Genomic DNA, 17,461 nt, shown 5'->3' on the forward strand with positions numbered 1-17,461 from the left:
GTCTGGCTGCTACAGCATCCGTGCCACCTGAGAGCTGGATGGAAATTTTGCATCTTGGGTCCCACCCTGGAATCTGCATTTTGACAAGATCCCCTACCACAAATTAATGTTTGCAAGGTACCAGGCTACTGCACACCGGACAAAAATGTTCTGTATTTACTGACACATCCTGTTGATAAGCAGAGCATTCATTCATTCGATGAAAGGCATTCATTTGGCAATCAAGAAATATTTATAGCATGCCTATGATGTGACTCAGTGCCTGGCACCGTCTAGGGGAGATAAGGCAACCCGGTGAGTCAAGCAGACAAAGGCCCTACCACCTCGAAGAACTTACATTCTAACTGCGCAGACAAATAGCAAATAGGAGAATAAGCAAACACATAAAAGAGATTATCACCACCTTTGATAAAGAATCCATGTATTTATCCTTTGAGCACACTGGCCTGCAAGCAAAATGCCATATGCACTAGATTATTCATTACAAATTTGTATAAGCGAAAGGTAGGAAACAACTGAAATGTTGAGTCACGCTGCTGCTGCTGCTGCTAAGTCACTTCAGTTGTGTCCGACTCTGTGTGACCCCATAGACGGCAGCCCACCAGGCTCCCCCATCCCTGGGATTCTCCAGGCAAGAACACTGGAGTGGGTTGCCATTTCCTTCTCCAATGCATGAAAGTGAAAAGTGAAAGTGAAGTCACTTAGTCGTGTCCGACTCCTAGCGACCCCATGGACTGCAGCCTACCAGGCTCCTCTGTCCATAGGATTTTCCAGGCAAGAGTACTGGAGTGGGGTGCCATTGCCTTCTCCTGAGTCACGGGGAACTGCTTAAATAAATTCTGGTTTATCCATACAGTGAAATGCCATGCAGCCAAAAACAGGAAGACCAGGACTTTTACCCTCTGAGTTTCCCATATATGTATGTATGTGTGCACGCTCAGTTGCTCAGTCATATCCTACTCTTTTCGACTCCATGGACTGTAGCCCACTAGGCTCCTCTGTCCATGGAATTTTCTAGGCAAGAATACTGGAGTGGGGTTTCATTTCCTACTCCAGGGGATCTTCCCCACCCAGGGATTGAACTGGTGTCTCCTACATTGGCAGGTGGATTCTTTACCACTGAGCCACCTGGAAAGTCTAGCGTAGACTTTCAAAATCTTCAAAAGGGACATAAAAACTTATAACCATGATTACCACCAGTTGAATGACAGGGATTACGGGACACTTCCTCCTCATTGTGTACTATTTTGAATGTGTTAGAGCTTTTGAAATTTGTGCCATCTGAATACGTAACCTACTTAAAATAACTGAATTAAGGCTAGTTTTTACACAGATGCTTTAATGTGAGTGCAAGAAAAGATGGAGGTACACAGTGCTGAGACTCGGGGAGTGGGAGTTGGGTCAAGATTGAGGAAGGGGCAGGATTTCAGGAGGAGGTACCACCGGGGCTGAACCTGGAAGGGTGAAACAAGCATCCATCACACACATGAGGCAGAAGGGAGTTCCTGACAGAGGCGTGGACGCAGGAACAAAAGAGGGTCTTTCCAGGAAACACCCGCAGTTTGGTTTAGTTGCAGGGCGTGGGGTTCCAGAACCACCAGCAGGACATGAGGCTGGACAGAGGCAAGGTCTTGCCTGCTGTGCCAAGAAGTTGGGGCTTTTCTTAGAAGTGATGAAAGCGGGGAGTTTGCAACTCTTCAAGGTTATTCCAGTAGCAGCGTGGAAGGTGGACAGAGACAGGGGTGGAGGTGGGCAGACTGGAGCCTAATTCAGATGAGATAAGGGGCTAGTTCCTTCTTCGGGGGAAGCAATGACGTAGACGAGGCAACAGACGTGAGAACAGTGGGGAGTCGGCATCAACCAGATTTAGGAACTGATTCCATCAGAGGGGTAGACACAAATAAAGGATAATGCCAACCATCTCACCTGGGCTGCCACTCTCTAAGAAGGAAGTGAGGCAAAGGAGCAAATTTAGGAGATGGGAGAGGAAGGCATGACTATTTCCGGGGAGGTGGGGGAAGCACAGTGGGAGGTTCACATCTCTAGCTGTATGTTCTTGAGAAATTCGACTCCAGCCTCTTCTGTAAAGTAGGGCCAATAGTCATCCTAGAGGATTATTTTAGTCATGAAATGAAACATGTCATAGACCACACCTACCCCATTGCACATAGTAGGCATGTGACAAGAGGCAGCCCAGACGCTGTAGAAATTATACGTTGTAGAAAAATGTCTCCAACAGAGAAACGCTAAGTTTGCTAAGGTAGGGATTTCAGGCCAGTTTTTGGAAATCAGTGGAGGATGCTGTGGTTCAATCAATTGCAAGTTTTGCGTCTCCATCCTGGCCACTGCCCCTCACCTCTGACCAGTATGGATGGAGGGCACAGATCTCTTGCCATTGCTGGGCAAGCAACTCAAAGAAGGATGAGAAGAGGAGGCCAGGACCAACCAAGCTTGGCTTGTTTCAATTCCAGGCAAACACTAGTGTCTACAAACCCTCGATGGCCAGGCTGGCCCCATAACTGTTTGGGGTTTTTCACTTCCTGTGTTGCATGCGTTCAACCTCCAACTGTGACAGTGCGGCAAACTGAGATGACCAACCCATCGGGCACGCGCAGGTACAAAGGAGAGAAGTCAAGTCTAGCGATTTTCCAGTGAAGATGAAGCCTCAAATGAGCCCAATCCAATCATCTCTAAATCCAGAGCCTCCACATTGCCTACAATCAAAAGCAGGTGGTCTGATTACCTGTGAAATCAGGAATTTTAAATAATTTAAATGGCCAAGACTTACCATGAAAATATGAACACACCCCTCTTCCTTAGGCATGATTAAACCAAGTCTACTTCTTTCGCCTCTGACACTTCGTTCTGAAAAGGTAACCCATCTCTGTCTCGTCAAGGAAAAAAAAAAATTACAGGGATTTTTAAAAATAAGAACAGAAGAAGTATCCAGAAATGTATCATTTGTGCCACTTCTCTCAAAGCCAGAAAACTGGAACATCCCTGTTCCCCAAACTGCCGCCCTCCAGGAGCCATGCTCTGCAGTTGCTCTGTGGGCCTGACCTTCAGTGCTGAGCTGCCATGGGGTGCGGGGGGCAGGGGCACAGTGTTACAACAAGGTCTTTCTGATGTGATCAGTCATAAGCCCTTGAACAGAGACAGGGCTCAAGACGGATCTGTTTTGTATGCATTGCTCTTACAGATTTATGCTATAAGACAGTTATCATCTATTGAATATGCACAGCTCCATCGTGACCACAGAGGCTAGCTACCCAACATATATATTAGATCAAACAGAAAAGAAATATTGGCCAGAACCCAATGACATTACATTCAAAACCAAAGAAACCAGGCAACAAAAGTCAGAAACGTAATAAAATTTACGTGAAAACTGACAGCCGTGGACAGCCTCCTTAGATATCCTATCAGATGTCCCATCTGAGTCAACAACAGAATGGCCTGATAAACATGGTTTTCTAGGGAGAGCGTGTTCTACATCTGATCATAGTTCTGGAAAGATAGAATTAAAATATATGTACATGTCACCAACCCTAAATCCATGCCTGTTTTTAAAAATAAAACATTCTTTCCAAGATTGCATAAATTCCCACTGGTCTCTGGATGCTGTCTCCGCTCCTTCCCAGGGCTGCTCCTCCAACTCTTCCCTAACATGGCGTCCTGGGCTCTAAGCTGCGTCTCTTTTCCTGGCCAACAAAAATTCCAACTTTCAAGGGTGGGCAATGACATTTTCTCAGGCCCTAAGGAGCGCGCAGAGTCGGACACGACTGAAGAACAACAAAGGAGTGAGCAACCATCCAGGTTCATATGATAGACAGCAAAACATGCACTTCTTCCTCTGGGCATGTCAGGGACTCTGATACTCTGCTCAGAGGTGGTCCAGTCTGCCTGGATTAGGTGGGGGAAACCAGCAGTGATGGCTGTTAAGCTCATCCCCAACCTGCCTGTCACCAGGCCCTGGAACTACTCTTGCCAGAAATTAAGGAGGGACCATTGCATGTTCCCACGTGACACTGGCAGCCTCTGGAACTACTGCATTCATCCCTAAATTACTAAGCTGTTACTGTTGAGTCGCTAAGTCCTGTCTATTTTGCCATCCCGCGGACTTAACCACCTGACGCAAAGAACTGACTCACTAGAAAAGACCCTGATGCTGGGAAAGATTGAAGGCGGGAGAAGAAGGGGACAACAGAGGATGAGATGGTTGGATGGCATCACCGACTGGATGGACGTGAGTTTGAGCAAGCTCGGAGAGTTGGTGATGGACAGGGGGGCCTAGCGTGCTGCAGTCCATGGGGTCACAAAGAGCCAGACACGACTGAGCGACTGAACTGAACTGACTGCATCCTACCAGGTTCCTCTGTCCAAAGGATTTTCCAGGCAAGAATACTGGAGTGGGGTGCCATTTCCTCCTCCATCGAACCCAAGTCTCCTGCATAGGCAGGCGGATTCTTTACCACTGAGCCACCTGGGAAGCCCTGAATTACTAAGATCCTACTCCAAAACAGCGCGGAAGTCAGTTATCGGGCAGCAGCACCTGAAAGTTAAGTCTTTCTGGTTTTATCAAGTAACTCCCAGACGTCCTAAAAGATACGCGCCCCACCCCCATCCCACCACTCCCACCATCCTAGCAAAGAGGCAATAATTCTCTGATTGTCACATCTCTAATCTCCCTCTAAACTAACAACGCCGCAGAAAGAAACAAACTATCCTAGCAGGGCGCCACAGCTACTGACAGGTAATCTATTGCCGGCAGGAAAACCCGAGACACGTGTGCGGCCCTTTATTCAGGCGTTCCTGGGCGCGCACCCGCCTCTCGCAGGCGCGCACGCAAACACACACATTCGGGCGCTACACACACACAGCTGGCGACTTAGTTTTGTCTTCCTGCGAGCGGCTCATCCCCAGTCCTAAGCATTTCCTCCGCCTGATCGAGTTCCGCGGAACCCGCGCCTCCTCCAGCCTCCGCGCCACGCACGTGGGAAAGCGCGCCCGAGTGGTGCCAGAAAGGAGAAGGGAAGCGTAGGTGTGGGGAAGGCCAGGGATGACGGCGGCGAAAGCTCCGAGTGGGATGTGGGATCTCGGGTCCCCGAGGGCGCTGTAGGTGCCATGTAAGCTTCCGGGATGAAGAGGGGGCGAGGGGGAGAAAAGCAGCGGGGGAGGGAAGGCGAGAAGGGGCTGGGGGCAGGTGGGGAGGGGTCGCTCACCCAGAGTCTTGACGGCGATCTGCCTGGTGAGGGGCGGCGGAAGGTTGATGCACACCAAGTCCACGTCCTGATGCAGGAGCACTTCGTCAATGCGGCTGGTGTAGAAGGGGACGCTCATCTCCTTGGCCAGCTCCTCCGCTTCCTCCTGCGTGCGGCCCCACAGCGCCTTCACCGCGAAGCCCTCGTCTTTCAGCAGCGGGATGATGACACGGGCCGTGAGGCTAGTGCCGAACACGCCTACCCCGGGAAGCATGGCTGCTCCGATCCGCCTGGTTCGGCGTTAGCTCGGGATCTCCGCTCGAACACGCGCGCGCACACACCACACACAAATACACACACACACCCCCCTCTAGACAGTCTGGCACCCGGCTCGCCGCGGTGCGCCAGCCACCGTGCACCGGGCAGGGCGCCCGGGTGCCCAAGAACGCACCGAGCTGCAGGAGGAGCGGGCTTGGGCGTCTCAGCTCGGTGACCGCTGCTGTGTCCGCCACGCGAGGCTCCGGTCCTTCCCAGAGGCGGCGGCAGGCACCCCGCCGGGGCGCCCGAGGCCCCGAAGCCCCGCGGAACCCGGGCTCAGGCGGCTCCCCCTTGGCAGCGCCGGCCGGTTGCGTGCGCCCCGCCGAGGCCGCTCCATGGCCGGCTCATCCCCGCGCGCCCGCGCCGCCGCAGCCGGGGACCGGCTCTCTCCCCCGCGCGCGTAGTTTACCGCAGCCGGCGAGTCGCACGCACAAGCCTCGACCGGACCGGCCAGGCTGCGGGGGGGGGGGGGGGGTGGGGGTCCCAGTCCTCGCTGCCCGCCGCTCCAAAGGAAATAAACCGGCGGCCACCGGCAGGCCGGCTAAGCAGGAGGCTCGGAGGGCGCCGGGCGCGGATGCGGAACGGCAGAGCAGCGGCGGCCACGACCCGGCGCCAGCCTTCTCACGCTGCTGCCATGTTCGCTGGTCGGGGCCGGGCTCCGGGCTCCCGGCTCCCGCGGGCGCGAGGGCGGAGTTGGTGAGTTTGGCTGTCAGAGGCCGAGGGAGGCGGGGCCCTGGGGGTGCCTGCCCCGCCCCCACCACGGCGCCGCTCGCCATTGGCCGCCGCGCGCCGCCCCCGCCCCCGCGCCGCCGGGGCCCCGGGTGCGCGCTGCGCCCTGGCCAGCACTCGCGCGGCTCCTCCCCGGCCCCGCCTCGCTCGCCTCCAGCCTCGCTCATCTCCCCTTTCTTCACCCTCCACCACCTCCTTCATCCTATCCTCGCCTCTTCCCAAACCCCGCCCCGGACAAGCCAAAATAAGTGTATCGAGGCAGGGCGCGCCCCATCAGGCTTGTTGTCGGTGCCTTGGAAGAGAGCAGAGGGCGCCGGGGCCCCGAGGGGAGGCCATGGGAGGCGGTCAGGTGTGAGCAGCGAGTCATTACTACCTCCGCTCCGGGAACCACGCCGGACAAGCTCTCCTCGCATGCTCCCTTAATCCCCATACCGACCCTAAGATTATAGGGAAACCCATAAAACCGATGATGTAACTGAGTCCTGGGAAGAATCAAGGACTCGCGCAAGGTTGCACAACAGGTAAACCACAGGCCTGGAGTTGGAATCCTGGCTCCGGAGCTTGGACGGCGAGCCGGGGGCGTTCTCCTCCTCTCCAACAGGGCCTCTGATCGTGCGCCACCCTCTCCTGGCCGCGCACGCAAGGTCCAGCCACCTGCCTCCCAGACAGTCTCGTCTTGATAAGTTCTGCTTCCCCGGGGGGCCGGCGGCCCGCCGTGGAAAAAAGGGTCCCCGAAACGGCTGCGGCACTTGTATGTCGCGTCTGGGTTTGGAGACAAGAGTGGGTCGCTCGGCCAGAGGCCTCGCCAGCCTCTCGCCTCGCGCTTTGGCTCCTTCGACATCAATTTCCGGGCCCTCCGCTCGCTTGTCCCCCCACCTCAACCCTCAGCTGCCTCTCGGAGCCCTCGTGGAATAGCCGTGGCGGGCAGGCCAAGGCTGACCCCGCGCCCCACGAGCGGTGGGGACCCTGCGCGTGTGTGGTTTCAGGCCCTATCTTCGACACCCCTCACTCGGCCTGCCTGGCTCGTGGTAAGCGCTCCATAAACATTTGGTAAATGAATGAATGAATGCTCACTGAATGTCCCCTTTGCGCCCACCTGGTGCTAGGAGGGTTGACTCAAGCTGAAAGGCATGGGACCTGGCCTCTAGTTCAAAGTCTCTGGAAGGGTCGGGCATCCTGTCAATTTCGTCTTCAGCATTCAACGTGGCACAAGGTCCGCCTGAATGCATGAGTGAAAAGCATAATACTCGGAAGCTTTAAAAACAGCTTGTAACAACTGGCAATGAGGCCGGGTGCCGTGGAGAGAGCAGGATACCAAAAAAAAAAAAAAAGCTTGTAACAATGCTGGGAGGGAGCTGACCTCAGGGCATTAGAAGAAATGCACGCAGGACACAGGACTGGGGCTGCTGAGAAGAAAGCGGTGTGGCCATCAATACTGTCAGGCTTCTTGAAAGCAGAGGTTTTCCAAGAACAAGGCAGGCAAGCCCAAGGGGGCGGGGGAGGGGGAGGTGCAGGGGGTGGCAGGGGGGCAGGCACTGAGGTTAGACAGGAGACAGACTGAGTGACCTGGCAGCTCAGTACCCAGAGGCTTGGGGCTTGGCATTGGGGCTGGAAACAGAACTGGAGCACCCGGGGTTGGCGCCTGGCTGGAGTATTAATTAGCTATGAAGCAAACGTGTTCACCTCTCTGGGCCAGATTTTGTGAAATGGGAGAAATCATGGTATAGACTACTAAGGATTTGGGAGGATTATATGAGCTAGTTTTATAAAGTCCTTAGAATTTTGCCTGGCACATAATAAGCGCTACATAAATGTTAAAGGAATGTGGAGAGTGGTCTTTTATCAACATCGTTCCTTGATGTGATGTGAGAGATGCTTGTACATGAGCAGCAACATCTAGCCAATTAAAAAAGTTGTGATTCTGTTCTTTTAAAGGGAAGTCTATCCCTAGCTGCTGTGTGAATAAAAATAAACCTTCCATCTACATGATATGAAAAGAAAATGATCACATTTGATTCTCATAAGAAAGGTGTAAAATAAACACGACCCCCATTTCACAGAAGATAAAACTGAATCCCGGCAGCAACTCAAGCTTAACGGTCTAAAACAGAAGGCTTCGTTTCCAACCCAGCTCCCAAACTATTGCTCCTTCAATTATCCCCATCTCCACAAATGGCACTGCCAGCCCACCAGTTGGCCAAAAGCCTTGGAACCATTCAGGACTCTTCTCTTACACGCTCTACAGCCAAGCATCAGCACATGTCTGCCCTTCTTACACAGCACTTAAGAGTCTGACTGCACCTCTGCCATCAAGGGGAATCTGATTCCTCATCATCATCACTACCTGGACCACGCCATCTGCCTCCTCAATGCTCTACCTGCTTCCACTCTTGCTCCTCATCGTATACTCCATTTAGCAGCCAGAGTGACCTTTTAAAAGATGAGTCAGACCGTTTCCCACCAGGCTTAACATCTCCCATGGCCTCAACATCTCCCATGGCCTCAGGATGGCCTGAAAAGCTTTACTGGACTCACCCATCCTCCCACCCCCTATCCCCCCTACCCCCCCAACCCTGCCTCATCTGTCTCCTCCCAGTTTCTGCCCCACACCCTACACCCTAGCACACTGGCTGCCTCACTGTGCACTCCACAGACAGCCTGTCCTCTTCCCTGAAGCCTTTGAACTCACCACTCCTCTGCCCACTCGCACCCCCCACTCTGCCACGTATCTGTGTGGCCCACTCACTGACTTTACCCAGGCCTCTGCTCAGATGTCCCCTCCTCAGTCGCCTTGCCTGACCATCCTATCTAAGATGACCTCTGTCACGTTTCATCCCTTTGTCTGGCTGTATTTTACTTTATAGCTCCTCTTACCACCTCGAATTGAATTGGATCCCTGTTTATCTGTTTATCATCTATTTGTCTCAATAGACTATTAAACTCACTGAGATTAGAAGCTTGTGTGTCTTATTCATTGCTGAATCCCCCGGTACCTAAAATTTGTATCTGGCCCCTGCTGGACAATATATATTTGTTGGACAAATGTTTACACGTGGTTCTTCTAACAACTATGTACTATTATGAGGATTGTGTAAGTTTGAATTTATAAACCCTTTAGAACTGTGCCAAGTGCCATATGCAAGAATGGTTCAGGCCCTGGAGAAGTAAGGCTGAGGACCGTGATGCTCCTGCCCCTGACGGCCTGTTGATTGGGAACATGAATTACATGGCAATATAGCCACCTGGGCCAAGGTAGGGGCCTGCAGAGGGTAACTTGGGAGCAGAGAAAGTGAAACTGAAAAGTGAAAGTGAAGTCGCTCAGTCGTGTCCGACTCTTTGCGACCCCGTGGACTGTAGCCTACTAGGCTCCTCCGTCCATGGGATTCTCCAGGCAAGAATACTGGAGTGGGTTGCCATTTCCTTCTCCGGGGGATCTTCCCAACCCAGGGATCGAACCCCGGTCTCCCGCATTGCAGGCAGACGCTTTAACCTCTGAGCAGCACGGAAGCCCTTAGGGAGCAGAGAAGGGCTTGGAAACCAGATTGGGAAGCCTTGGAAGACTTGCAGAGAGGGGAGTGGGCTGGACCCAGGCTTTGAAAGACTTGCTGGAGTTAGCTAGAAGAAAGAGGGGAGGAGATTCCAGACAGAGGGAGGTGGAAAACAAGCTAACTCAAGGTGGGAGGGTGTGTGGAGGAGGCCAAGGTGTGAGGGGGAAGCACTGAAAGACTCCGAGCAGACAGTGCTCAGTCAGATTGCATTTGAGAGCCTTTGCTCAAGGCTCTGTAGTGGAGGGTAGATTGTGCTCATCACAGCCCTGCGAGGAGACCACTGCAGTCATCGGGGAGTGAAGGAAGGGGGTTGAGTGAAGGCAGCAGGCAGGGGACTGGCGATGGGGCCACAGGTGCCTGTGATAAACCGGGCGCTTTGAGCTATTGTTTCGCCACTAAGTCGTGTCTGACTCTTTTGTGACCCCGTGGACTGTAGCCTGCCTGGCTCCTCTGTCCATGGGATCTCCCACCCAAGAATACTGGAGTGGGTTGCCGTTTCCTTAGGGAATGAAATCTCCGGGGCGTCCTTGCTAACTGGATGCGGAAGTGAGAAGCAGTTGGGGCAACTTCCTGTCCTGGGAGAGTGGAGAAGCTGAGTGGACGTTTGTTACTCACCAGCTTAACAGGCTTGATCAGTACTGAGCTGGAAGGTCACACATCGATTCTGAGCTTCCGATAACACAGACCTTTGACCTTTGAACCTCTGTGCTTATACCATGATACCCTCCAAAACATCTTCTGGCTATTCCATATCTGCTCGAAAAATCCTCTCTCACCTCGATCCTGAATCCTAACACAACCTAACATTTTAAAATAGTTCTGAAAATAGGCCTAGAATTTTCTTTCCCTTCAATCCGTGGATTACCTGCCAACCTCTACTGTTTGCATTTGGGTGAAGATTTGAGGCCCATTTTAATTTCAGGTGATTGTCATGTGACTCCAAACAGAGCATCCTTAACCTTCTTTTAGAAATAAAAATAGAAAGGATTTATTTTTTATTCACAGCCCTCACATGATTATGAAATGGAATTTTTTTCATATTAGTTTAGTTTTAATGAGAATTTTAAATAGTTTTCATTATAAAAGTCACTTATACATAATACAGAAATTTCAGAAAACAGGATGATATCCACCTTAATCTCTCTACCCTTACAAAGCTCCCGTAAATAATTTGGTTTATTTACTTTCACAATTTTGGAAATACTTTGATGAAAAAGAGAAAGCCTTGCTATTTAAATCTGTTTATTTCTTTGATGCAAAGTAGAAACAGGCTTTGGTTATTTTTAGCTGAGTTATCCATAAATACTCAATATCCTTATGAATCTTAGTATTTGTGGAATGAAATCCTTTTGCACTTGGTGGAAATAGAGCTTTTGCCAAGTTGAAAAACTAGCATAGTTACGACTGCCAACGATTCTAAACAGTTCTAATATGTATCATGCTGAAAGTTTTTCCCAAACTTATCTTCATTAGTAAACTCTTTTAAAATGCCTAGTCATCATTATACTTTCAGTTCAGGGGAGGGATCAAATCCAGGCCTCCTGCTTTGGAAGCAGAGAATCTTCGTCCCTGGACCACCAGGGAAGTCCTATTGTTACTGTTAACAGCTACCGTTTATTGGGTGTTTGTTATATATGAGGCATAAACTAAGCATGCTGTATGCATTTACGCCTCAGAGCTTTTTCAGATAAGTAAAATTATCCCCATTATTACAAATAAAGAAACCGCTACATAAAAAAAGTAATTTGCCTGAGTGTGGTCGTAGAGGCGAGCAATTGACTAAAACCCCCTGATTCTACAAATCATAGCATTGGAACCTCTAAGCCTGGGTGGGCTGTAACTACAGTTAAATACAACAGTCTCCATTTTGCCCCAACAACAGGGCCCTTGGGCCTCTAGAGAAGATGGCGATGTCTTTCTTCCATTCCCCTAAAAGAGAGCCAGTGATCCCCGGAGAAGCACTAGCGAAGCCTAGTGCTGCCATCAAGGCCAAGAGCGAGGTGCCCGATGGCGCTGCTGCTCCTGGGGAGCAGGGCAGGGACAGGACTGTCCACTCCATGATGCACACAGTCCCCTCCTAACAGGGCTGACCCTCCCCCTCATCTTTAAAAAATGATTTTTTTAATTTGTTTACATTTCTCTCTGGCCGTGCTGGGTCTTTATTGCTGCCAGGGCTTTCCTCTAGTTTCAGCAAGCAGGGGCTCCTTGCTAGTTGCACGGGCTTCTCACTGCTGTGGCTTCTCTTATTGCAGAGCGCGGGCTCTAGGGCTCAGGGGCTCAGCAGTTGTGGTTCCTGGGCTCTACAACACAGGCTCAATTGTGGCGTACCAGTCCAGTTGGCCTGAGACCTGTGGGATTCTCCCGGATCAGGGATCGAACCCTTGTCTCCTGAAATGGCAGGTGGATTCTTTACCACTGAGCCTGCAAAGCAGGAGATGCAGGTTTGATCCCTGGGTCTGGAAGATGCCCTGGAGAAGGAAATGGCAACCCACTCCAGTATTCTTCCCTGGGAAATCCCATCGACAGAGGAGCCTGGAGGGCTACAGTCTGTGGGGTCGCAAAAGAGTCAGACACTACTTAGCGACTAACAATAGCACCAGGAAAGCCCAAACCTCCCACTCTTGACACCTCTGATCTATTAAGTAATCAGAGAAAGAAAAGAAAGGCCTTGCTCAGTTGTATCTGACTCTTTGTGGCCTCATGGACTGTAGCCCACCAGGCTCCTCTGTCCATGGGATTTCCCAGGCAAGAATTCTGGAGTGGGGTGCCATTTCCTCCTCCAGGGGATTTTCCTGAACCAGGGATCCAACCCGCATCTTCTCTGTCTCCTGATTTGCAGGTGAATTCTTTACCACCGAGCCTTTGGGGAGGCCCGCTTTCCAACACTGCTGTGCTTAATTCCATCCATCCACATATACAGTCTTCTGGAGTTTGCTTTCTTGACCACTGCGTGACTCTCCTGCCTGGAATATAAACTCTTTGGGCCCAGGGCTCTTGTTGGTCTCATCTATTGCTATATTTTCATGACCTAAAATAGTACTTGGTACCTCACTGATACATAAGAAATTTTTATTGAGTGAATAGATTAACCACATAGATAGTAAAATGTTCTTATATCACATAGTGGTGTGGAAAAAACGATTATAGCACAATGTTATGTTTAAAAGCTAAAACAATATTGCATATATAGTAGCACTGCAAATATATAGATTTTTCATCTTCATTGGGGTAAAATACACATAAAATTTTCCACTTCCGTCATTAAGTATACAATTCAATGTACACATGCAGAATGTTGTGCATTCAACTACATATTTTTAAGAAGACATCGCCTATGAAGTTAAAAGAAATCTGCTACTTTCTACTGCCTATTTTAAATGTAAGAAAAAAAGGAAAATACAAAGAAAAGAAAAATATGTAAACATTTCAATGACCTAACAGGTCTGGTCACACGCTCAGAAATTTCTTTCATCTCCAGGTCCAACTCTCAGTAAGTGAACTCATTGACCGAAGAAGCCTGAAGACTGAGTGAAAGGGACTAAACATGTCTAATTAGTTACAAGTGCTCTGAAATACCAAAAAGCATAGCTGACTCAATTAGGTGATCAGACAACAAATTTCTTATTTTTGTCTCTCACCAAGGCAAGAGAAGCTCGGGTACCCTTTAAAGCACCATCAACAAATCTGCATCTCTCAGAGGATGGAAATGGCTTTAAAGGGTAGGAATGGCTTTCAAATAATGCCCAGGGGCCTAGGCATCACAAGGTTAAGGGGAAAATACAGAACTTATCTTCTTGATGTGTAGAAACCCTCAGGGCCCTTTGCTTCTTCACACCCATGATTTCTCTGGAATAATGCCCTTCTGTGTAACTTTCTGCTCTCTCGGTCAACATGAGAAGGAATGGGGGGCAGGTGGTGTAATTGCTCCATAAATAAACAGAAAGAATGCAGTTTGCTTTTATCCAGACAGATCAATAAGTTCATAGGAAAACTATTTATCATCCCAAATCATTAACACACTGCTTACATATGCAGATTAGCACACCAGAAAAATAACCCTTGTAACAGTCTGGCAGAAAGCAAATACTATTGGGAAAAGAATGATGTAGCCTTTACAACTCAAATTTTAGGAACAGTTTCTGGTTTAGAGTTAGCACATAAAACAATATATGCTCCATTTTAAAGAAGTGTCTCCTATTTATTATTATTTTTTTAATTTTTTACTGTTTGGTTGCATCATGCAGCATATGGGATCCTAGTTCCCTGACCAGGGATCGAACTCATGCCCTCTGCTTTGGAAGTCTGGAGTCTTAACCACTGGAGCACCAGGGACAACCCTCTCTCTCCTATTTATTAATCAAAGAAAGTAAAAGTTGCTCGGTGGTGTCTGACTCTTTGTGACCCCATGGACTGTATGTAGCCTGCCAGGCTTCTCTGTTCATGGAATTCACCAGGCAATTCTGCTAGAGTGGGGAAGCCCAAAAATACTGGGCTAGGTAACCTATCCCTTCTCTAGGATATCTTCCCAACCCAGGAATCAAACCTGCCTTGCAGGCGGATTCTTTACCAGCTGAGCTACAGGCAACATGGAGAAGGAAATGGCAACCCACTCCAGTATACTTGCCAGGAAAATCTCATGAGCAGATAAGCCTGGTGGGCTACAGTCCATGGGGTCACAAAGAGTTGAATATGACTTAGTGACTGAGCATAGAACCCAAAAATCAAGCCCTTGAAGCATGCATATCTGGGCAGAGATACCATAATGTAGACTCTGGCCCTGTAGGTATATGGCCTGAAGGGCTAGGAGACCCAAGGCTTGTTCTTGGGTAGAGAGACAGAGGGACAAAGTGTGGCCTGGGACAATCATGGCAGAAAGGACATGTCATGCAACTCAAGCACAATGGGAGTAGAGAGAAACCAAGGCCATTCACTCACCCAAGGATGACAACAGAATTATTTAATATCTAGTATATCATAGGCACAAACCAACCCTCTGGTTTTGGAAATCACAAGAAAGCTGGAGTAGCAATACTCATGTCAAACAAAATGGACTTTAAAATAAAGACTATTACAAGAGACAAGGAAGGACACTACATAATAATCAAGGGATCAATCCAAGAATACCATTAATGTGTATATGAATGTGAAAGTGTTATTTGCTCAGTCATGTCTGATTCTTTGCGACCCCATGGACTGTAGCCCACCAGGCTCCTCTGTCCATGGAATTCTTCAGGTTAAGAATATTGGCGTGGGTTGCTGTTTCCTTCTGCAGGGGATCTTCCCCACCTAAGAACTGAACCCAGGTCTCCTGAACCGCAGGCGAATTCTTTCCCATCTGAGCCACCAGAGAAGCTAGCAGGGGAGCCATATATATATGGGTGGTCCTCAGGTCCTTTTTCACCTTATATGGACAGAATTTCCTCTTTTCTTGAGAGCTACATATTTTAATTTCAAATATTCTGTGACGATACCCAGAATTGTTAACCAAATTCTGGCTCCTTTATGAAATGAGACCTGCGTTCCTGGAAGTCATGGGGTGATCCAGGACTCGAAGGTGGTATCAGTGTAAGTTACCACGACCCACCTCTGCAGGATTCGTCAACCAGTGACTGCTGGGCACCTAGACTGGAGGCAAGGGTCTGCCCAGTGGTGGCATTACCCTGTTACTCAAGAGGCTCCAGAAGTAGGGCCGCCAGTTTCATTGTTGATGAGTTGGCGTTCACCTGTTCTTCCTTCTGTGGATAACTCTTATTTTCAGTTATTTTCCACTTGCAAAGGACTCTTGCCTGGGCTGAGTGCAGAGCAGGTAACCTGCCTCTTCTTGCTTACACTGCAGAAACATAAATGAGGTCACATTTTTGTTGCATGTTGTAAAGAGAACCGGTAGAATAGTTCAGAGGAGCTGCTCAAGCCTCTTAGGACCTGTCCAAGCCTGGGGAGAAAACACACACAAGAATGGAGATAGATAAGCTGTCAAATAGAAACCCCAGTGTTTATTTAGGACTCTCAGTAGCGATATGAGTGTGGGACTTTTTCTTATTACGGCTGCACTGGGTCTTCACTGCTGTGCACAAGGGTTTTCTCTCCTTGCAGAAAGCGGGAGTTACTCTCTAGTTGTGGCGTGCCAGCTTCTCATTGTGGTGGCTTCTCTTGTTGCAGAGCACAGGGCCTAGGCGTTCAGGTTTCAGTACTTGCAACTCATGGGCTTAGTAATTGCAGCACATGGGCTTAGTTGCTCTGAGGCATGTGGGATCTTTCCAGGCCAGGGATTGAACCCATATCCCCTGCACTGCAAGACAGATTCCCTTTCTTTCTTCTTCTTTTTTTTTTTTAATATTTCTAAAGTTTATTTAACAAAAAAGTTCAGTAAGATAATGAACACGACCCAGTTTTTCTCATAGTAAAATGTGAAGAGGGGACACATGGGAGCAGCTGATTTCTCTGGGGAACACAGTCATTGTTCATACTCGTCCCAAGGCTTCTAACATGATGATACTATTTCCTCGTATTCACCATTCCGCTACTGTTCTGTTGCCCATGAGTTGCCATCTCCACACATTCATACATCATAAGATTCATAAAGGGGTCAGGTCCCCAGAATATCCCTTGGACATGTCTGCCACCATTTAATTTCAATGATAACATCTTATCCATAAATTTTTTCATCTTGGGAGGGTGAGCCTTGCTCGTGATGTCTACCTGGCAAGCCCAAAGAAGCCTGCAAATAGAATTCTAGTCGTCCCTCCGAAAGGCAGACTCTTAACCACTGGCCTACCAGGGAAGCCCAAGCGTGGGAATTTGATGGCAGCATCTGAGAGGGAAACTTGAATGTCATGCTCTGGAAATAGAGGCTCAGGTAGAGCCCTAGGGAATGGAAAGAGGAGGTAAGGGATTTCTAAAGCCAGCTATACCATGGACAAGTGGGCAGTGGGGTGACAAGAATTAAGAAGCCTGCTGTTATGGCCTCTAGTTCTCAGATCAGCTTCCCTACCCAAAGTTCTGTGACACAGAGCAGCAAAGAGCAGCCCTATCTTACCAGCCAGAGGGTAAGAAAGAGGGGACAAGATGGAGAAGGACCTGCAGCCTTCTCCACCTGTCACTGTCAGCGAGGCTGGACTGACGCCTCCTTCTCTGAAAAGTGAGGGTTGTCTTAGTGACTAAGGTCCCACCCTAGTTTGCATAGTATCAAGAGCCCATTAATGCCTGTCAGGTACTGCCCTGGGCCATTGGAGAAGTACTTGTGCCACAGGGGAAAAGAAGAGAAACTGAAAAGTAACTGGTCCAATAGAAAAAAAATTTTTTAATGCCCACACAAGTAAGTAGACTTGGGGTGTAACTACAGACCAGTCCAAGTATGGATCTAAAAGGATCTAGAAGGCAGAGGCTGCCTTTTCTTTTATTCCCTGTGACTCCCTTTAACTGTAGCATGGTCTTTATAATAACTGTGGGTAGGTTTTGTAAAGTAGAACACTCCTTGAAAACTGGCTCCAAAACTCAGCAACCACATTTTTCTCTGAGAACAAATCCATTGCATGAAGACCTAATACTCAAATACGCCCATAATGGATGCCATGCCAATCCCATTAACATTCGTAATATGCTAAAGAGCTTTGAAAAGAACACTTGGGTAGTTTTAATCCTTCAAGAACTCAAATAAACTAACGC

The 17,461-nt window shown here is 49.2% G+C and overlaps 1 protein-coding gene and 1 pseudogene across 1 annotated transcript in view; both read right to left on the reverse strand.

Annotated features, from left to right (window-relative positions):
* The window catches only part of GFOD1 (glucose-fructose oxidoreductase domain containing 1), a 99,708-nt gene extending 93,522 nt beyond the window's left edge, over positions 1 to 6,186 (reverse strand). Inside the window, exon 1 of the mRNA XM_018039119.1 lies at positions 5,223 to 6,186. Within this exon, the coding sequence (XP_017894608.1) occupies positions 5,223 to 5,475 (253 nt within the window). The 5' untranslated portion in view covers positions 5,476 to 6,186. The remainder of the gene's footprint in view (positions 1 to 5,222) is intronic.
* LOC108633449 lies at positions 16,258 to 16,477 on the reverse strand (annotated as a pseudogene).

Source organism: Capra hircus, chromosome 23 (genome assembly GCF_001704415.2).
Source record: "Capra hircus breed San Clemente chromosome 23, ASM170441v1, whole genome shotgun sequence".
Classification (NCBI taxonomy): Eukaryota; Metazoa; Chordata; class Mammalia; order Artiodactyla; family Bovidae; genus Capra; species Capra hircus.